This window comes from Lepisosteus platostomus, chromosome 4 (assembly GCF_059453375.1).
Source record: "Lepisosteus platostomus isolate fLepPlt1 chromosome 4, fLepPlt1.hap1, whole genome shotgun sequence".
Taxonomy (NCBI): domain Eukaryota; kingdom Metazoa; phylum Chordata; class Actinopteri; order Semionotiformes; family Lepisosteidae; genus Lepisosteus; species Lepisosteus platostomus.
Window position 1 is genome coordinate 27,556,949 of NC_142614.1, and position 23,400 is coordinate 27,580,348.

Genomic DNA, 23,400 nt, shown 5'->3' on the forward strand with positions numbered 1-23,400 from the left:
CTGTGTTATTGTGCAGGCTGCAAAACAACAAATAGAGGTTAATTCTCCATGGACAAAACTTTGTAATATTTTTTCATTCTTTTTTTAGTTTCAAACTTCTCCCTGTTAATACAAGGTGCCCCATTTAATGTACTGTATATACTGTATGACACACATTTGTGTAATGAAGCAAAGGTTGATAAAAAAAACCCATACATTGAACTACAGAGGCTGGAGTCTTCTTTTACTATACACTAAACACAATCCATTCCTTAAATGATGTCCATTCCAACTGCTGGGCTACAATACTACTATGCTTAAAGTAGAGTTCAAGAAGTTTTGTTCGTGTTGTCACATGATAAAGATGCATCATTTAAATGTCACCAGTAAAACAAAAAACTAAAACGAGTCAATGATTAACTATGCTCAGATACGTTAAATATATTTGTTAAATAAAAATGTGTAAAATATAAATGGGACACCTTCTATAAACTTTAGACAGTTATAACATTTCATGTGATAACATTAAAATTTACGATCCACGAACAGAGCCTACTGGCAGTTGTGGCTCATACTGTATATTTACTTCAGTTCCAGTTTTGTGTAGTTTCTAAGAGTATGGCTTTATTGTGATTTAGGTTTCTTCTCCAAACTGTTGTATATTCAGCTACAGTGGAACCGAAAGGCCCCAATGTCCTTGGATTGAGCCTCGGCCTAGCCATTACCCACCTGTGACTGCACAATTAGCCAAGCACCACCAGAGTAAGGTGAGTATTAGCCAACCAGGGGGTCACTTTGACTCTCAGCCAAACTTGCCAGGCACCTGCCGACTTGCAGTAACATCAGTGAGAGATGTTTTGCTCTTCAAATTGAAGTTGACACTTCTGTAGAAGGCACTGTTGAGCAGGCAACATGTCAAAAGAGGAATGGTTCTGACAGGTGTTTGTCAAACAAGCATGTTTCCACGCAGTACTGTCACAGTCACAGTCATGTAGAAAAGTCTTAAACAACTGGCTATTCCAAGGTACTGGGAGGGTACAGTGTAACAAAAATAGAACAGCAACAACATTATGCTCTTCCTGTAGCCTAATATTGACAGATGTCAGAAGCTAAGCATGCCTGGTTCTGGTAAGAACTTGAGTAGGTAACCTCTAAAGGAAAGGCAGGATTGTCTTGTACAAGTTGTTGATGAACCAGAAGGTGGCTCTCCAATACCCCACTATAGTGACTGGGAACCCCAGGTCCTAAGAGACTGCTCTGTCTCCTTATTTTCACTGCAACGGGGTCTGTAATCACCAGTGTTAACTGGTGCATGTAATTGATCTGCTTAGATTTTTTTTCTGTACTTAGACCATAGTTTCAAAAATACCCTAAAGTATATTATTTCAGACAGCTTCAGCATGCAGGACTTAATGCAGTCTGCTTGTGACAGAATGCTCTGTCCCCTGCCCACTGTAGCATTCCTACAGTACACCACTACATACACTTCACAACAAGGCCACTATTTTAATAAACACTTAATTTATCTCACTAACTTTTACTGCTTGGTATCTAGTGATTTATTTCAAAGCTGATCTCTGGATACACTGTTATGTAGAAGTTAATGTACCACACATTATATACATACTTGCATAAGCAAACAGCATCCATCATTTTACATCCTCTTCTTTAGGCACAAAAGAAACAGAGCCTCTGGAGGTGGCTGTCTTTATACTGTAGATTCTTGCATAAAAAAAGGCTCTCTTTGCCTTTAGGGAGGTGGCTTATAGAAAAGAGAATAGAAGATTATAGAAAAGAGCCTGCTCTCTGGACAGATAGACTTTGAGTAAGGGAATCTGGATAGAGTAGCATATGTGATACTTTATATTAAAGGTTTTTTTTTATTTGCATATATTCAACTATGTAAAGGTTTTGCCACTGGGTGCTTGGCACATTTTATGGTTTTTGTTGGTTTTTGGGAGCAGAAATCATTAAAGAGTCCAATCATATATTTAAAGCAGCCTGGGATGATTTGGGGAAGAAAAGCACTGTAAAAACTCAAGGAAAACTAGCAGCAATGGTGGAGGTAGCTGTAGAAATACTGGCAGTTCCACACATGTAGCTTTTTTCAGATAGTTGCTAGTATCCAATTACTTTAAGGACTTCATACTATAGTTTCTTAAAAAAGGGCAGAGTAACAGCTTTGATAACATGGCTGTTTGTTCCAGACCCCCACAACCCTTTATGTAAAAAGTGTCTCCTGTTCTCAGTTTTAAATGCACTTCCACGTAGTTTCTAGTCTGGTTTGTGTTTGGCTGTTGTAGAAGTCCATTTCATTAACCTTATTAGTGCCTATGAGAATTCTGAATACAGTTCTTGAATCAGGTGCTCCTTTAGTCTTTGTAAGAGACTAAAAGAATATTGTTCTTTTATGGTGTCAGTGCATTGCAAGTCATTCCTCTGAGCCTGGAGATGTACCTGCTTGCTCTTCTCTGGGCTGATTCTAGAGCAGCAATGTCTTTTTTGTATTGTTGTGACCAAAACTGACTATAATAATCTAAAGGAGGTCTCATTAGAGAATTGTGCACTTGTAATGTAGTATCCTTTAACTCTATGCTTTGAATATAAATTAGACTGTAGTTCTCATGCACATTCGTTTTAGTCTCCTCTGATTAATTTCATACTTTTTTTTCTTTCAATTGCGTACTCCCAATGATTCCAAACTAAACACTCTCTTAATTTGTCACTTTTGTTTCCAGACGGTTTTTGATATGCATTTTAGCAACTGTAGTAGTTTGAGAGGTAAAACAACACATTTTGGCCATGGACTAAAATAATCACATGGATCCCTGAGCTATGTGACTATGCTACATAATTAAACAAGCTTCCCATTCATGATAATTACTGGTAGTTAAGATAATCCTGCAGAACTACTGTGTGTAGCATGAGCATCTGAACAGGAAAATCAAATAATATTGGCAACCTTCATGAAATTATGATACAATTTAAAATACTAAACCTTTCATTTTTAAACCATTCAAAAAATAAACACTAATTGTTTAAATGTGACTTGATTAAGCTTTCAGTTATATATTTGTTGTTTCTTTATTTTATTTTTCATTGATTATGGTCTTGTAACCATTTTGACAAAACATCTATACGCAATTCCACTTTCACAATTGCTTTTGATGAAAAATATTAAATCACAAGCTGACAGGCTGCTATTTTTAGGGCCAGCCTGCATTTCGTTAAGTAATCACGACTAGAACCTCAAGCTTATTTAAAACGCTCCACTTAATATTAATCTCAATAGATTTTAATAACATAGATCATTCATGTGTGCCAGGTTCATTCTGACTTGTACTTACATGGCTATTATGGCATAAGCATGCATAAATACAAGAATGTGCTTGAGCAATATTTGGAGATTAAAAGCATTATACATTACACTTCAGGCAGTTAATGGATCATATAAAAAATCATATGGAACTTTACTGATGTTTTTTTATTAATTTATTGCCTAAAGTGTAATGTATCATGTGAGCTTAGTGTAGCTGATTGCTTTTTTTGTAAATGCAATGTCTACAATGAAAATACCATAAGGCAAATTTTTCAGGAGCAACAATGTAGAGTAACCATGAAATTAAGCAGCAAGGAAATGGCGAAAATAAGTTTTAGTGTACAGAGAAGAGGGGACAACATACAAGGAGACTGACAGAAAAATGGGTAGACTGACAGCTTTCATACCACGTACCAAGTGAAGCATAACACCCATAACATTGTAGTTCATTTCTGCAGAGCTTATTTTTTTCCATCCTTTTTTTTGCAAAGGATAGATGGCGGTTTCGAGTTTTTTGTACAATTTAGTGCTGCAAAAAGGTCTGTCCTCTGTAATGCACCTCAGTTATATTAGCAGATGTTTATAGATCACCTTCAGTTTTTGTTAGTAGTCATTTTTACAAAAGGAAAATTGGAGAATAAAAGAGTAATTAAGGTCAAAGGATCTTATTATGGGGATCAGTACAGAAAACATCAGTGCATTGTAGCAAGCCATCAGCAGCTGCTCAGGCAGAGCAGAACACAGTTTTAAAGATCTGGCATCACAGCAAGACCTTGTGTTGCTTTAATGTCTGCAGTTCATTAGCGTTGTATTTAGACTTGACTAGCACAGGTCAGATTCTGCTTCTGGTCACCGATTGCAGCAGTGCTGCTGACAACCTGATGGCTGGTATTAATTTCTTAATTTGCAATTTGTATTGCTACATATTGTTTTATTTTATTGTGTCTGTAATGTTTTGCTGTCCAAACTGGAGTCTGTTACAGTTTGCTTAAAAACTGTGTCTCCTACATAGTGACTCAACTTTTGAAGGCACCTTTTGAACTGACAGCCGGTCCTATGGTCGCAGGTTTGAGCCTGGGTCGTATCAGTAGCCGATTGTGACTGGGATTCCCCAAGTGGTAGTGCAGAATTGGCTGAGCACTACTACAGTTATGGTGGAATTAGCCTCAACTCTTTTTGCTCTCAGTGACACAGTGGCCCCTTGTGGCCACCTGGGGGTTTGCAGGCATGTGGTACAGTACCTGCGAGGTACTGTACAGTATGTGCCTCAACTCCATTGGGCACTGATTCTCTGGTACAGGGCTGTAGTGCCTGTGATGTGTTCAAAGATGAGTGGCTCGAGGGTGGACAGGACAGAGGAGTCTGCCTACACTTCCTACACTGCAGGGGTTGTAGCTGCAGCACAAGCTGACATGTGAATAATATTCCAAGTTGTAAGGCTATAACAAAAAAAAATGGTGATGGAATTGTTCTTTAAAATAACTGGTGATGGTTTCAGTGTCTTTAGTTCTGTGAATAATAGAATTGCATCATTCCTAATTTGAGAACATTTTCAAAATAAAACTGGGATTGCCAAAAATGGGTTTTAATACAGATCCTGTATTTAACTTGTCTGCATGTTAACAGGAATCCAAGGGGGAAGACTGTTCACCAAAATACAAAAAATGCGTTCAACAGTACTGGACGCCAATTACTTAACCTCATTTCAAATAATGTTCAGTATTTCAACCCTTCCACGAAACAAACAAAAATGCTCTGAATTGTTCAACTGATCAGCCAGCTAAAACTTCAACGGGGCAATTTTCAGAACTGTTAGCTCCACAACAGATGTCTCTCCTGACTTTCAGCATGCAGTTTCAAACCTTAAAAAGTGCAAGTCAAGCAATACAACAACATTTATCTATTTGTTTTCTAACTGCTTCATCCAAATTAGGGTTACAGAGGAGATGGAGCCTTTCCTTGCAAGCAGTGGACTCAAGGCAGGATACAGCCTGGACAGGATGCCATTCTATCACCCAACAATATACAGTAGATATCTAAACTGAATATACAAACTGTATTTATCTTATTTCAATACATTTGTGGAATTTTATCTTCATCATTAACTTAGAGAGCATCAAATGCAGAACAAACATTAGTGATTTGGATGCGTCACTTGAGAATATGGTGGCACCAAGGAGCAAAAAGAGAAAAATTGCTCTGTAGAAACTTACATTATGGCTAAGAACATGTTTCCATGAGACATACTGTACCTGGTGTTACTGGGAGTATTCTTTATGCTCTTGCTCTGTGTCTTTTGGTCCAGCAAAGTACTTTTCAGTGCCAGTTCTCCACCATTAGCAAACAAGCCAGGTTAATCTTTGGCTGGAAGAAAAGAAACCGTCTCACTAAACATTTCACATGCAATGGTAATGCTGGTTTAAATCCTTTGACATTTAAGTGTTGGCTTGTAAGGGATTCACTTTGTGTAGAGATAATCTTTGTTTTGTAATTTTCATTTAAGTTTTACATGAAATTCCCGTGCTGTTGGAATTACTGTTAGGGATTTAATCTCCATCTGCGTGATGCAACTCTAATAAAATGCTTTTTTGGGGGGCAAATTCTCTTTTTCCTATCTGCAAAGACATAAGGGGCCACGGGCATTGCTAATCCTCTACAGCTATGTACTTATAAACAGGTCACAGCTCATGCTAACCACACCTTTACTTGCTTGGTTAGTTCCAGACTTCAGTTTGAAATATCCCAAGGCTCGATATATATGGCACTGATTTCTTTTTCAAGCTGTCACATGAGTATCACATGCTAAAAGAGAACAGCCAATACTACAACAAATATGTTGTTTTTGGGAGCTCTGTTAATTCCAACAGATCTGTACTAAATGCTAGTGTGGGAATTGTGTGGCTACTCATACAATTAAGTTGTTAACTGAAGATTTTGTACTGTGCAACAGCCCCTCTGCAAATGTTGGGTTGTTTTATGATGCCATCAGCACTGAATGTAAAAAAAATAAATGTTAATTATGCTGTTTCAAATTGAAAGCAGGTTAATAATCATCATTAATTTTACTGTTTTACCCTCAAGTACATCAAAAAGTGATTGCTGCATTGTAGAGGAAAGCATTGTGGTTTGGGAATAGTCCTACAAAATCATATTGCATGCTGTAATGCTTCATGACAGTGGTGATTATTATAGTTATTGTATTAGAATGTGATAATGATCAGATAGGTTAAAAATCACAAACGCAGAAAGCCACAGATGTTTTTGCAGCACTTGAAGAATTTACCATACAGAACATGTGTTTATTTCTTTGAAGAGTGGAGAGTTTTCACTTGAGAATATATCTTCTAATTTAGAATACGTTTGGCTTAAAGTTTATTTAATACATTGCTCTAACTTTCGGTTCAACTGGTAGATAAAATAATTAAGAGCAGCCTTTGAAAGTCTTAACAGCAGTCTTTTTTAACGCTGGCGTGCCTATTCCCTGTTGACTGTTGTGCAGGCTGCCTGTGGGTTTCTACGAGGATTCCTCGCTCAAGTCCCGTGGGCGGAGACTCATAAGAGTAGATCTGAAACATAGTAGCTGCGGCACTGCTGCTCAGACCAGAGTTAATCAGATGGTGTTGCTCCGTGACTGAACTAAGTTATGAGCTGGACATACCTGCTGCGAGCGTGGAATACTCGCTGAAATGCTGAAAATGAAATCGGCACCCTTCACGGCCTGCACACTTATCTGGATGGGCCCAGTTAAACAATAAAACAACTTTTCTGTTGCCTATGCAGTGCTCGGAATTAACAAGCCGCACGACACTTCTTTAAGCAATGGACGGGAAAGTTTGCGTTAGGTTCGCTACTGGTAAAAGCAATGAAAGCAAGACCTCTTCGGACTCGGATACCCTTTCGGAAGGCGAAATGAAGCATGTTTGTCCTGATGCTACACATGATAAGGATGTTAACAGTAGCTGTAGCGACTCTTGTTCAGACACCGAATCGCAAGCCAGAACCGGGAAGGAAAGCGAAAAAAGAGAAATGAGGAAGAGCTTGGGAAACGGGGGTTCTGGAAATAAGGAAGATCCCATCGAAGAAGAAGAAGACGAAATGGTAATTTATATTCAATTAGCATATTTTATAACTGCGAACAAACTAGTGCAAAAGAAGTGCATTGCTATTTTCTAGCATCGTCTCGCGTGTGTGGGGTGGGGCTTGGACAGGTGAGCTGTGATTTCTAAAGCAATGCAAATACTGTAGTGAAAGAAGTAAATAACACTCAGAACAAACGGAATTAAACAAATATCTGTTTCAAAGTCCGTGAAATGTCTTGCAGTGTTTAAGGAATAGCGCTTTCATTATTAGATAGGGTATTTACAACTGATCACCAGGTGGTGTATGGAGTGGTGAAGGTGTTCTTGTCGCATACAAAACGCTTTTCTCCAGCGTTTAACTTCCTAAGGGGTTCTAGGCTGCGTGCTATCTGCAAGTGAAAATTTTAAATTAAGTCCCTTTTCATATACCTAATATTTAATGACAATAGCGAGCCCCTAATTTAGGTAGCTGAGCGAAACATAACTCCTACTCCTACTTTGAGATGCCACCTTTAAAGGCGCTATATAAAATAAAGTTTATTATTATTACTAGGGAACACAAGATAGGTGGTGTTTTTATGTTTGTGGTTTATTGGATATTAAGTAACTTAAGGCTCAGTCATTGTCAGCTCCGTAGTCTTATCACTAAGGTCACTAAGCAAGTGTTAGAGAATTGCTATCGCCTATACCCACACTAAAACATGATGACTATACTGTAAATCGTCGCAGTATGTGCAAGATTACAACAAAGCAGATTTTGCAACGGTTAATTGTGCTTTCCTTATTTTATGGAAACTTGCAAGTCCGTTTTTGCTCTATGAATTCGAAGAACTTAAGTAATATTATAGAAACCTGGGGTGTTAGCGTAGCGCCTCGAAAAGGTGTATTGCTGTTAGGATTAACGAATGGTTTAAAGTTACAAAATTCAGTATTTCTTAATTGATTACAAAAATTGTAAGTTTGTGTGTATGTTTTAAAACAACATTGCTGAATGTGGGTAGTCATCAACAATGAATGTCATTGTACAAATTCCAGCTATCTAGTATTATTAGTACAGAATTGATCGATGTCTTAGGTATACCTTTTAAGCAGCATTAAAGTTGACTTTTAATTCAGCATTTAAAGATAATTCTAGCAGATTTGACATTTTTTTTATCTTTTATTGGTGAGAACTGAACTACTGTCACTTTGTTGTTGTGGTTGATTTGTTCAATTGGTAGAGCACCTTGGTTTAGTAACATTTCTGTTGAAGACCCTCTTCAGTTTAGTGATGTATAAGTAGTGATCCATAACCCTGAATATGTTCACCTGTCATAACAGATGAATTTCTGTCCTTTGGGATATTAACCACAAAAGTCAGCATTGTTATTGTATAGTAGATATTTAAAGAGCAAGTGGTGTACTGGGTCTGTCTTTTCTCTTGTGTTCTTATCATGCAAGTCTCTATAGACAGATTGCTGTGATACGCTTAATCCCAGAATATTTTGCCAGTGATTATGGATTTTCATCATGAGGGGGGAAAAAAGACTTTTGTCCTTTACTAAATCCAGTTCACCAAGATTCTTTGTATGGTTTCTCCAGTGTGCTCAGCTGTGGAATAAGTTATGTTTAGGGGGGCCTCTTTGCCACACTAAACAAAGATCTTCTTTTTTCTTTTTTCCATCTTATGTTTTCCAATGTCAAAAGAAAATTGTAACAACAAAAAAATAGGAATCTAATCTAAGATCTGCTAATGACAGGTTTGTACTGTATGTCCCCGTGTTGTTGTATGCAGTAAATTAAGTAGATGCATCAATACACACTTGAGATGATCTTGTACATGAACTGGCACAAGCATGTTTTCAGGTTTGCGCTATTTCATATAGAAGGTCTACTCAAACATAGAGAATTGTAATTTACCATAAAACACAAACAATGAAAACAGTTCTTATTCTTTGCTTTACTACATCTGATAAATTGCTTTTGTATATTTAAAAAATATTTAAATGAAAAGCTGGGTTTCTTTTTCATTCAAAAGTTTGTGTTCTTTAAAAAAAGTGTAGATGTAATTGGCAGAAAACATTTATACATTACAAAATGTATATTTTATAAACTAATGTTTCATTAGGCTTCTTAGGTTTTTTTTTAGGAGATCTTTAGTACCATTAGAATTTGCTCTAGAGATAAGCTTTGGTTCTCCAATTAGTATTTTGTACATTATGTGGAATATCCTCTGAATTCAAAATTGTTTTTTGGAAATACTTAAAAGGTATGATGTTGGCTTTAAAATGCAAATATACATGTTTTGTTTTTTCTCTTCGCATTTTGGATTGCATGACTCCAGCTTTATCCTCTACTGCCACCCTTGAGAGTGGGAAGGTAGAAGCTAATGAGGTCTAGCCACAACCTCTTCTGACCCTGTACTGTATTGTATATCATTGTACTGTGAGTGGTACAGATATTAAGCCTCTTGAATATGCATTACATTCTATGGGTTCTCTTCCTGATCCTACCAGGTGGCTGTTAAATGAAACATTTTCTTAAAAGAGAAAATCGGAACTTCGTTCTGTTATTTCTAAGCCAAGATTAGTAGCTCACTGCAGTTGAATTTTTTACCAGAGATTTGGATCATTGACATTTGCACTTCAGAGTAGTGGAATTGAATCTATTGAGAGCTGTCAAAGGGGCCACGCGTTATCCTCTAGGTCCCGTACAGTTGCAGGTTTAATCTTTAAATCTGATTATAAAATTTGAGATTAAGATTAGAGGCAAAAGAAGTGATGATCAAAGTGTTGCAAAAAATAACGAGCAAACATGTTTCCGATACATGGCACTACTACCTCAGTATATACTGTACAAATATGAAGTTATGGTCAACTTTTACTGTACAGCCTACTCAAGGTGAGCCATTGACTGACTCTTTGAACATAAGAACTGTTACAATCAGGCCATAGCTACTGTAGAACTAGCTTGTTTAGTTGCTAATACAGTAGCTAAAGGATCAAGTATCCACTTTGTGAGCGTGGCAGGATGTTGGAAATATATCAAATAAAGAAAGAAATCTTCCACAGTTCTGCCTGTACATATCCCTGATTTTATCACATTAGACTGTATTATAAATTATATCTGTTGTTGTTGGATGTAACTGTACTGACTACAGGAGTGCTTGTAACATTTATTGCAAATGACTTGCTTGCTTGCTTTGCTGACCTAAATTACTATATCTTTATTTCCTTTCGTTATTCTTGTTACCAGATACACTGACGTCAGTTCAGATTGCATACAGCACAGATGGTGGTAACAAAAGAAGGTTCCAAGTATTATTTCAATGAATGAATCAATGGAAAAAAAAACCCTTGACATAGCTAAAGCTCAAGCTTATATTTTTTATAGATTTTCACTCAAGCCCGTAAAGGTCAAGGTATTGTATACAATATTATAGTTTAGATGGAGTCCAAAGCAGTGATTGTTTTGGTCTGATAAGAAAACGTTTTTTTTAAGTGCACATTGTTCTTTTCGTGTCTTATTACCTGTACTTTGGAACATGTGGTGTGAGATTAAGAGCTGTAAATAACTAAATTGATAGCTGAAAACATGAATTTGGGTGATTGTTAATACAGTGTTTTCTGAACACCATAAATCATTCCTTTCTCAAATGTGGGCTTGACTGTTTAATCTGACCTTTAGTGCCCTTTAATTCTACCTCAAACACATTAAAGTACTGTGAAGAGTTCAGGTTGATCAGTATTGCATTTTGACAAATCATTAAGCCACCAAGCAGCCTGAGTTACCCAGGAAGCATGATGCAATGTGATGGGACTGATAGCTTTCTATACTCCTTCTAGCTCAAGGGTGGTTTCTGAATGAATTAAATATCTACGATATATGGCTTTACCCATACTGTACTATGAATGTAGTTCTTCATGTGTTTTCTGGTAATGCAGCTCAAATGTGTAATTTAATAAAGCACAAAAAAACAAAACAATGGACAAACAACCATTAAATTACACTGAGCCAAGTAAAATAGACTGGTTTTCCTCGAATAAACTGAATTCCACTAGTTGGTTGAATACAGAAGCCAGCGATATGTTTGGGTACAGAGCACTAAATGTGTTGAATAAGAGTATAGGGGAAGTTATGGAACAAGTAAAGGTTTATTCCATGCTGAAAATCGAAGAAAGAAAACATAACGTTTCGGCTGTGGAGCCTCACACCTAAAGAAGGCTCCACAGCCGAAATGTTGTGTTTTCTTTCTTCGATTTTCAGCATGGAATAAACAACATTTCGGCTGTGGAGCCTCACACCTAAAGAAGGCTCCACAGCCGAAATGTTGTGTTTTCTTTCTTCGATTTTCAGCATGGAATAAACCTTTACTTGTTCCTTTACAGCCTAAGCATGCTGACGCAGCTACCTACTTGAACTACTAGGGGAAGTTATGCCCAACTGCTACAAAGCACCAGAAAGATCTCTTTTAGAATTCTCTTTTCAGTTTTGGTTACCAAATCACAACAAATATAGCCTTAAAAAGAGTTCCAAGAAGAGCAAAAAATATATATTCCTGGTCTCTAGCTTTGTTATATACAGACAGGTTAATGATACCAGTATTTTTGTCTTTGGGAAAACAAAGAAGATTAAGTGATTTGATTAAATTGCAGTGCTTAAAATTCTAAGGCCTGTTGTGAAGGTTAACTGGGGCACTATTGCAGACTCTGTAGCAGAACTGGACACAGGTCATTTCATTTTTATTTAGCTACTGATGGGCCTCTGGTTTTGCATTCTTTGTTGTGTGCAGATGGTCTTATTAGTAAAGTTAAGCCACCATTTCACCCTTGGGTTTAAAGGACACAGTTTTCCTTATCCTTTCTGCTGTGACCTGACGAATATCTGCCCCCTCATATTGTTCTTTTCTAAAAAAATTAAATAGTCTTTCTTAGGGGCCTTTGTGGAATTACATTTTGAGAGACGTAGTTTGTGCATGTCATTTTCTTTCCTATATCCTTTTCTTTCCTATTTCTCATACTGTAGACTCTTGCAGACTGTATTTTAACTACAATTATATGTTTTAAAAAGTTTAATGAAATTCATTTTATAGTAGCAACTGTCAAAAGCCTTTGACTCTTAGCCTGGAAGCCTTTCTTATCATGCACTGTTTATGAGAGTTATTCAGATGGTACTGTTTAGTTGCGTCCTTGATGGTGTGCTCAGCTTTTTTTTGGGTGTTTAATGGTCCAGTTGCTACATTGAACCAATTTACTTGGTTATTGACTTATTTGATTAAAAGTTGCCTGCGTCTGGTGCAAACTTTTACAAATTAAGTAATAGAAATGTTCTTTCAGAATGAAAGCCTGCAAAAAGCAAGAACTTAAGAATGGTTTATTTGGCCCTGCTATCTCTTTTTTCAGTAGTTGAAGATCTAAGAATCTCATGAAGGCAATTCATAAAGGAAGCCAGGGTTTTAGTAAAATATGGTTGAGCAGTTTATTCCATACTTCCACAACCCTGAGTGTAAAGAAGCTCCTCCTGTTTTCAGCTTCAAATGCACTTCCATGTAGTTACTTCTTGTGTTCTCTGGTTTACTGTATGTTTCACTGTTGGTTTTGAAGAAGCCCATATGGTAGGGCAAGGGCGTCTAGCTCCTGACTGGAAGGTCCTGGGTTAAATCCCAGGTAGAGGCAAGCAATGTAGCTTGCTCTAATTCCTTCCAGACAGTTCCCAGGTCACCTCAGCCTGCTTTCCAAGTGAGTACCGGGGGTTAATCCTTCTGGGGGGTAACAGGCAAGCCGGGGTGTGATGCTGACCACATAACCTTCACCTTCAGTATTGGATGGTCAAGAAAAATGGTGGCCCTTGCCCCCATTCCCCCATGGGCCTTTGTGACCTGAAAAGGGACCTACTGTACCTACCTACCATATGGTTGACTTTGTTTTGAATACAGTACATGAAGTAGATCCCCACACAATCTTCTCTGTTCAAGACTAAAAAGGTTGAGTTCCTTTATCCTGTCAGAGCAGGACATTCATTTGAGGCCCACAACTGACTTCACGTATTTTCCAAGTGTGAGACTATTGACTTTTTTAATCCTGCCTAATCTCAGTGCTGTGATGTGGCTATAATGCTGAATTCTACTGCTTGATTATAGCCATTATGTATACATAAATTGTTAGCTACAGTTGCTTACAGCTATACATTCCTGCCACAGACAGTCACAAAATATAAAGACATCCATAGTTAATAGTAATTTCTGATTGTTTTAAGCAAAGTGTTTAAAAATGGTACTGTATTTGAAAGTGAAACTGTCACTTACATACTGTATTACACCAGTCAGAATAAACGGTTTTAAAAGGCTTTTTCTTTTCTAATGTGATAAGAAATACTATATTAAAAAGTAGATTTATTTATTTTGGGATACGCTGGCACAACCTTTATGCTATTATAGTATATAAAATATGCTGATGAATTTTGACTCCATCTGGAAAAAGCTTTAATGGTCTTATCATGGTCAGCAATGATTTATAAAGAAATTTTGTGTGGATGAAGGTTTTCTTTTTGTGTAATTTTACCACTCTCAGCTCAAGCAGAATTACCTATATTCACAAGATATTACAAAAGAAAGTGGAGCAATGAAGTAATGAGCATGAATTGATTTTTAAATTATACATAAAATTGCAGATGTCTGTGAATGTAAAGACGGGAGTCTGGTATTTTGTTTCTGATTAATACATTTCTGAGAAATGTCAGAAATCAAAAAACTAATTTTGTGACAGTGTAATTTTGGAGTTCAGAAACTGCAAAATCATTCATTTTTACCCCCAATTTTGTATAATTTTCTTCTTTGATAAATCTACTTTTTAATGATTCAATACAAAACCAAAATGGAAGGTGTTCTAGCATTCTGTAGAAAAGATATTTGATTATGGAACTGGTTGAAAAGGATTTAATTGCACTGGAATAAAATTACGGTACTGCAGCTTATCAATAAAGTCTTCAAAGAACCCAAGTACCTACAGGAAATTTATCACAGGAAACCAGCCATTTTGAAATCTAATATTAATTCCATTTGTTTGTACGTACTGATTAAATAAAGTTAATTTTGTAATAAAGGAACAAATGGTTAAAGTAAAAGTATCACTGCAATCAAAATGGAAGATTTCAAATATTACATGCAAGTGGTTGGATTTGTTTGTTAGTTAAAAATGTGTAGTTTTTAAATTTGCAAATTAACTTAAAAATATCTAATCAACATAATGAATTGTAAGAGTGACCAACCACCTTTTTATGTATATATATATTTCATGTCCACTCATTTATACAGTACATTATATTTGTGTGTATTCTGTTACAGAAATTCAAAATGCCGTTGTAAAATAAGACCTCACAAATGTAACTCAACATTTAGCCATGTTATTCACTGGAGTACAGTTCTAATGAATTTTTGTTATTCTATTTCCAGCTTGTATCCAATACACAGTATTTTCTCATTGGCTCTGTGAATACTGAATTTTATGTGACATTTCACCTAGTGTGCAGTTAATTTGTACACCAGTCATCTTAATTTGAAGTGGCTACCTACAGTATGACAGCTGCACATACTGTAGTAACATGTTCCTTAGTTCCTAATCCTAATATGCCCTGCTTGCCTAATATTATGAGATCTAGTCCATTTCCATTTTCAAGATAGATATTAAACTGTAGCACAAAATAAACTCATTTAGTGTCTTCTTTAATTAGATTGTGGTATGTTCATTTGGGATTTTCTGGAGAAACTGCACTGTACACATACACAGCATGTTATCATGGAATTCTGTTCAGAGAGCTTTAAATTACATTGTGTGTATCTGAAAGTTGATAGATGGATGAAATATTTAATTCTTTTGTATAGTTTTTTTCCAGATATTTTTTTGATAAATCACATTAAGGACTTTCTTCTGTTGTGAAATACTGTTCAAAATAGTTGGCATTTTTGCAGCAACTCTTAACCCCACTATGATGCATTTTGTATTAATAGATTAAAATATACAGAAATAAATGTCTGTCAAGCTTTTGTAATGCTTTTCTTGTCAATGTTTTGCATTTTATTATGTTAAGCCATGTTCATTTATTTGAGGACATCCTGAAACACTTAATGGAGAAACAGATCTGCTGTATGTACCAATATATTAATGTAATGTACAGTTTACCATATGTGAATTGAAACTTTAAGGCTGATATGTAAAGCTTTGTGTTCAGTGTAGAACATTTACTATCATCTCTGGACATTGCCTTTTATTGTATATGCATTTTATTTTTACATTATTTTTTTTAAGTGGATGTAAAACTTCAGTTCCCAAAATCTAAAGATGGTTTCACATAGTTAAAGGCAAGAAAGCATCGGAGTTATAAAATGACAAGAGACATTTATTGAAGCGTTGGTGATCTTGGATCTTTTTTATGTTTTACTGTAAATGTTTGAAATTAATGAGCATGAAAAAAAGAGGGTAAAAACCTTCAGCCTTTTGTATCTGCAAAACTTACCCATTTAAAATATTAATAAAGGATAAGAGTGTAGCATTAGAACATTCTTAAATAGCTGGCATTGTATTTTGGTAAAGCAGAGTTTCCCAAAAGGGATGTACGGGGTCACTCAATGGCTTATGCGTTAAGGAGATTATCTTAAATCCATTTAAGTCTCTTCTTACTGCCAGGGTGGTCATGCCATGATTTTTTTAAAATTCTTTTCCTGCTTCTTGCTGTGAATTGTGGTTTCTTGGCCTTATTTTAAGCCAGAGGAGGCCATCTGAAACCAGGTATGGCACTGCTCAGGAACAGTGCTTCTTCTGAAGGCTGTAAGGTAAGAATGTGGAGTGATGGGTGGAATTGTACAAGGCAGAAACTGTATTAATGTCTTACCCTGTTTCTGGTTTAAAGGTCTCACTCAGACACCTTGACAAGCATTGGACAGTAGTTAAATGGAAATGGACTAGATTATGTGGTGCTTCACCAAGATCCTAAAAGGGATATTCAGTTATGTCTATATCATAATATTTAATGGGATTTCACGGGCTATGTGTTTTGAAATTGATAAATTCCAACAGGTATGACTTTTGATCTATTTGCTGTTTATTAATTAGCTATGCAGCAGTACAAATGAAATATATATTTACAACAAGAGAAACTATATCATTGTAGTGTTTAAGTATTTTCTGTATTCATCTATTGAATGCAAAAGAATTGTTGATGTTGCATGTAAATATTTTGTGAATCATTTTTTCCAAAAATTGGTAAAAGGTAGAAAATGTTTGTAATTATCTGTGTGTGCTCTATATTAACTGAAAATCCTTAAATGAGTGGAAAAATCTGAATCAAGAGCCAGAGTCTCTCCATAGTGTGGACTGAGTTTGTTTACATTGTTAGCTCAGGTAAGCAGTATTGAAACTTCTAAACATGCAACAAAATGTTTTTGTCTATCATTTGCATACAACCAAATAGCCTTGTTTTCTTTTATTGTACAAAGCATTTCTATTAGTTGTTGAAAAACATTGTATATTGTACTCATTACAAATTTATACTAAAGGAATGGATGTGCTTCAAATCTCAAATAAGCAGTAAAATCTGACAACTCAGATAATCAGTATTAAATGAGGTTTTCCTGAATTCCTTCTTCATTGTGTAAGTTGGCAATTTTGGAAACTTGAAAGTGATTTCTACAATATTTATTAAATGTATTTGCTGTAAGGCAGAACTGTTAGCTAATGCATTTTGAGACAAAAATACAGGAGCTCATGCACTTATCCATCCAAGAACAGTGTACATTCCCTTCATTTTTTAACATGACCTTGTTCATTTGGTTCAATTCCTCTGGTATAAACAAGAAGAGAGAAAAGTCTTCTTCTTAGAAGAGAGACCAATGACCACTATAAGGAAAGTGACCTATGTCTGGTGATTTTTATCTTGGATAATGTGAAAGCTTAAATTAATTAAGACATAGATTGAGGGATTTTATTCAGTATTTATTTGTAAAAAAAATGGTTAACCAAGCTCATATTTATTGCTGAATCTGGACTTAAATGTTGCAATTGTAACCTTTGCTATCATCTGAACATACTGTATAAAAGAAAATGTGAAGCATGTCTGTGTTTAAATCCAAATGCTACACAAACTTCAATTAGAATGCAGAAGTACATATTTCAGGAAAACCATCTGTTGAGAAAAAATGTGAAACAATGAAGTCGCCACATTTCATTAAACTCGTAGAAAAAGGATGTGAAAGTATGATTTTGTTTTTGGTTGTGTAATACTCAAGAAAGGACATGAGCCATTATCACATGATTGTGACGACATCCTTCTCATCAACTTTCTGATGTATAAGACTGGCCAATGTTCCTGGAAATATTGATTATTCATCAATACATATTTTAGGTCTTTTCAAATTACCTTTATTTAAAGATAGATTTTATTTAAAATTAAAAACTGTTCACTTCAATTTTCATGATTTCTACCTTTTCAACAATTTCTGCCTTTCATCCTACAGCTTCCCCAGTGTGGGGAAAAAAACAACAGAAGAGAAACCTGTTCATTCATTATAGTTAGGTGTGTGGATGATCTGTGTCATATCAATAGATTAAATTCTTCCAAGGACATATGGGCATAGTACAATGCACACGGATCATGTGGCCTGCAACAGCAGAAGTTGTACTTGTGAAATCCTTGTGTAGTAAACTAAATACACAACTATGCAAAACCTTTGAAAACATTAGCCATCCTATGAAAAGCTTTACCAGTGCTAAATTGTAGGGCTTTTCCTTGTTTCACGAGTCTGTCTTTGTCCTTGTAGTGATGACTCTTTCACATGACAATAATTCTATTTGATAGCTATCGGGACACACAAGTCTTGGGATGTTTTTCAGCTAGCGGATTCAGTTTAAACCACAAAGGAGTCTGGCTCTCTTTACTGCTTTTTTTTCAGTAATCATTTAGATTAACACAGGAAGCAATCTCCCATTGAGAGTATCAGGGCACAGAGTTCAAATCCCACTAGAGGCATTTTAGGAGGATAATGCATCTTCACTTTTACCATAGAAATCCGGTGTCCTTAACTGATCCAAATAACGGCCAAATTGTAAAAGGTTCTGTTGATAATGTTTGAGAGACATGATTTTTTTAACTAGAGCTGGATTGATCGGGGCTGTTTGAGCATAAACATTCCCCCCAACCTCTGACAGAAGTGTGGGATTTTGGTGGAAGAGAAATCGGGAAAGCAAGTTGAACAGATGCAATGAGGTGCTCCATATGGTATGTAATGGACCCTGAGAAACAGATACGGGAATTCCAGAATATCTTTAGGGATATGTGAATATATAAATAAATAAAAATTTGACAAATAACAGCTCACTTCCCATATGCTTTTAATTCCCAATTCCTTTTGACATTCCTTTCTCTCAACCCCAATATTCTGTGAAGAGCTGATGGCTTTCAGGGGAAATAATTTTTCCCACTATAAGGACAATAGAGAAGGGTTATGCAATGTAAAAGCCTTATGTAGTTGACTAATCATGGTAGTATTTGAGTAAATGCATCAAGTTTAGAATACTAGTCTCTAGCCAGGGATTTGAGTTTCTCTAGCATAATATTATGCAAAGTGGAGTGGTGTCCTGGGTTTTCAATAACTATTCATCCTAATTAAATATGCAATAGATTCTTGTAGTCTGATTAAAGATCTGCATACCCATTAGTAAGCATTTTCATTGACTATTTCTATATAAATTTTGCATTGCATGTTTGCATTTCTTATTTCTCGAGCACACAACAAGCAGAAAGCAACCAGAATTAATTCCCTTATAAAATATAATTCCTGGCTCCACCATAATATATTTTTCCTCATGTTTTTTTTTTTCCTAAGAGCTGAGTGTATTTCTTGTTAATTGCTTGTGAAAAGTGGCACGGGGTTATTTCTTGTCTAAGTCATTTAGTTTCACATTCTTAACAGAGCAAATGTCAATAGTCTCACAAAGACTAGTAGAATTTTGTTTATGGCTTCATTTCAGATCATTTTGGAGTTTGGTCACCAGAAGATAGCGTTTTGTTTTGAATAGTGTGTTTAAAACATAGGGCGTTTTGTGTTGGAGTGTAACGGACTAGAAGGTGTCATTTCAGAACCATAGCTTGGAGTCACATTTTTTTTTCTTGTATCTTTCCTTTCATATTATTTCTACAATGAAACAGGAGGATATTGGGGATATTATCTTTATGATCTTTTTTTTCACTGCATTTTCAAAAAGGGTATTAGAATAATAAAATATGCTCAGTTTTGTGTTGGTTTCAGAGAACTGTGATGTAAAAGTATTCTTTGATCTGCTTAGTTCAGTTTTGATGTTTAGTAAATGAGTAAATTTGTCTCCGTGGGTATATTACATCAGAAACAAAACAGTTTTCATTTATTAGATGTATTTATGATATTAATTTAAATGAGGCTAACTACATTTTTTTCCTAAAAATCGTGCATTATTCAGTGATTGAGTTTTAATTATTTATTGCTGTATTTGGTGCACTACAAGAGATTCATTTTGAAAGGGGTCAGGAAAAAAACAGTTTAGTCTCAGACATTGCAGAAATCTGTTTACCAGGTTTGAGCGGCCTGACAAGTTATGTTTGTACTTTATAAATAATCTTTGTGCGTAAATAAAAAAAAGTATTTAATTCTTGATTAAATAAGGATCCTGCGGTCTGCCATTTCAAAGTGGTTTACTGCTGTCTTTGCTTTCCTGACCATTGCCATTAATTACATCTGGCTATTTTTAGTTAAAGTGAACGCATTTCCATTTAAAGCACTAAGTAGAGGCCATGAGTGCCTTTAGTGTGAGATACAGTTCTGAGCCTTCTGCTTCCTAGTTGTGTAACAGCATTTCATACCTAAAAGAGGACGTTTGTGGTGGAGAGGATACAATAGCCCACTGCAGGTTGTGTGAAGTACAGCAGGTGATGTTGCTCAAAACAGTACCAGTGCTAGGATTTATTTCTATGGGGTGACCTGTACGTATCAGGAGTGTTATAACCAAATTCATCATTCTAGTGGTCTGGCATCAGATTGCCTTCCTTGTGCTGAGCCAAGCCTGCATGTCAGATCTTGTAAGTACTACAAAATAAGATTATCATAGCTAAAGGAGTATTTAACATGTTGCACTAAATACTGTTCTGCGAAACCATCCAAGAACAGAAGAGGATTTACTGGTTATTGCTAATTGTATCAGACAATCCAGGAATGTGAACAACAAAATTGGGTAGTGTTTGTGGATTCCAGTGGTATCCGGCAGCATTTACTTTTCTTAAAGGATGCAATAGTTCTTTACATTTTTATAGCACTTCTCCTCACAGAAGATCACATATGGGATGTGACCCACTTTATCCATCCCTGTGAGTGACGCATAGCATGCACCAGTACTGTAGTTCAACTGATCAAAGATCAGAGAATTGGGAAGCTGCTAAAATCTGTTCTTATTGCCTTTATTTTTTTATAACACTTTCCAATAAAAAAAGATACCCTTTACGGGTGTTGTGTTTTCTCACTTTCTCACTGTTCTGTGTTGGTGTGCCTTGCGATTTACTGCTTGGGCAGGGCCATTTCCTGACAGGTTCTTACTTCAGATTCCTGTACTACAGGACTCATCCTGCCCTTCCAGTGAGTGGAACTGCCAACGGAGCTACTGGGGAACCTCAGGTTAACAAAGCATTTAATTTAGTAATAACGCACTCTGTCTCTCTTGAAATTGACTTCGCAATTGACTTTTAGGGTAATATGCGGTGATTTATATTTCATCTTTTGCTACCAAAACAAAGGTACAGATTGAATTAATGAATTGTGTTTAATCAATAAACAGCACATAATGAAAATGCTGCAGGGTTGCCTTTAAGCCTGCTGTCTTATTTTAATTAAGTCTTGCACGGCTGCTTCTCAGCAGTACAGTCTGCTGTGTGTAATTAGTGTAAGCAGCTTCAGTGTAAAGGTTTCTCTTGGAGGCTTTTCTTTCCATGGGGCAACAATATAACAATACAGAGATCCTACCATTGATTATTCGTAACAGTGTGACATAAGTTGGCACCAGGCATGATAATTTTGTTTTTGAAAAAACTTTTTCAAAAAAGTAAGTTTGGAGATTAGTCTAGTATTGTTCATCAATCATATCCCCAAATATTTAGTTAGCAACCTATAGATGTAATCCTCTTCAGAATCAGTTTAGTTCAATACAGGGCTACGGAGAGTTAGAGCTTAATCCAGGCAATGAGTTTAAGGCAGGATACGCCAAGGATGTGACGCCAGGCCATTGCAGGGAAAACAAAACACACACCTGCAGGGGAGGGCAATTTAGAGTTTCCAGTTAACCTACACAGAATGCTGTTGGATGTTGGGAGGACACCTGAGCGCGTGGCGATAACCCACACAGCCACGGAGAGAACATGCAAACTTTACACAGAGGATGCCCCAGGGCAGACTCAAATCCAAGACTCAAGGGCTGTAAGGTTCCTGGTCTCCTCCAGTTTGTAACTTATGTTCTTTTTGTAAATCTAACTCGGCAAACACCTGCTGGGAGAAGTCTCCAGTAGTAATGGGCAGACTCATGTTACCGTAGCTCCTGTGGCCAGAGGCTATTTTTATACCAGTGCTGCAACAGGACTGGCAAGTCTGGAAGAAAAACCCATCCGCACAGTCTTAGGAAAGATGTCGGCAATCTGGCATGTGTCACATCCAGGTGCCATAGTTGTGAGTTTCCTCTCCATGCAGGTTAACAGAGTACAGGGATTTGCTGTGGTTGACTGTCTTTCAAGTTCAACAGGAGTGAATGATGTTAATTAAAAAAAAAACAGGCTTTTGAAGTTGTAAGAATAAAACTAATGTTTTTTTTTGTTGGTTACAGCCAATTTGAAACTGAAAATCCTTTTAAATATTAAAAACCCCAAGCACATTTGTAAATAAACTCTAAGACAAGTTTGTCAGTATGTATAAATGGACTGTTGAAGTATACAGTATTATAAATCCATGATGTATTCTAAATAAGCAATATGGTTCATCTGAGTTAATTATGATATAAACCTTTTAAATGCATATTGATTCATTTCTGGATTAATACACATCTCCTGTCTATAGAGGTTGTAGCTCTTGGTCGTAGTTTACATACTGTATCAATTGAAATGGATTTTCTGTCTCATAGTACACCTTGCAGGGATAAATGAACTTGATCCAGTTTTCTGTGATTTTTGTGCCTGCCACCATTTTTTCAATACTGTATTACCTGAAGGGATTAAAGAAGCTATATATTGAGATATTTGTGAAGTCTGTTAATTTCCTTTCCCTTTACATTATCTGAATTTTGGATAGACAAAAACAATTCATAAAGACAAAAAAGACAATTTTCTAGTCTGGGATATCTAATCAAAATTGCTAGAATATTTAGTCAACATTTAGAAATTAAATCAAGAGATGTTATGTTTAACATTACATAATGCACTACTAAGGGCTCTTCTAGAATATTGTGTGCAATTTTGGTTGCCATGTAGCAATAAATATATTTCTGTTCTGGAATAATTTCAAAAAAGAGCTGCCACACATTCAAGAATCTAAAACAACCTCCTCCTCTGACAGGGTAAAGGAACTGAAGCTTTTCAAATCGTCAAAGGCTTTGACGAAGATCTCCCAGCAGAGTTCAGAATTCTCCGGAACAGTTGGTGAAACACAAATTAGAGGACACGAGTGGAAGCTGCGTGGATATATGTTTAAATCGGAGATTGGGAGGCACTTCTTAACCCCAAGGCTTATGGGAGTAAGAAAGAAGCTTCTGGATGATCACCTTGGTTCAATTGGCAGCTCACTACCAAAAGAGCTAAGTTGGCACAATGGCCTGCTCTTGTTCATCACCATTGCTATGACACTTAAAATGAGAAGTTTAAAAAAAAATGGTTGTGGGTTCTGTTTGTGCCCCCTGCCTCATTTCTTTTTTAATTTTTTCAGTGTAATGTAATGTAATCACTTGTGCGTTTATTTACTAAGGCCGGTTTAGCTAATGAAGTTCAGCTTTT

General features: G+C 36.2%; 1 protein-coding gene across 10 annotated transcripts in view; it reads left to right on the forward strand.

The window, feature by feature from the left end:
- The first annotated feature begins 6,879 nt into the window (after positions 1-6,879).
- The window catches only part of mast4 (microtubule associated serine/threonine kinase family member 4), a 194,209-nt gene continuing 177,688 nt past the window's right edge, over positions 6,880-23,400 (forward strand). For all 10 annotated transcript variants that reach the window (XM_088629312.1, XM_088629313.1, XM_088629314.1 and 7 more), the window contains exon 1: positions 6,880-7,396. In XM_088629312.1, coding sequence (XP_088485438.1) covers positions 7,118-7,396 — 279 coding nt within the window. In that variant the 5' untranslated portion in view covers positions 6,880-7,117. The remainder of the gene's footprint in view (positions 7,397-23,400) is intronic.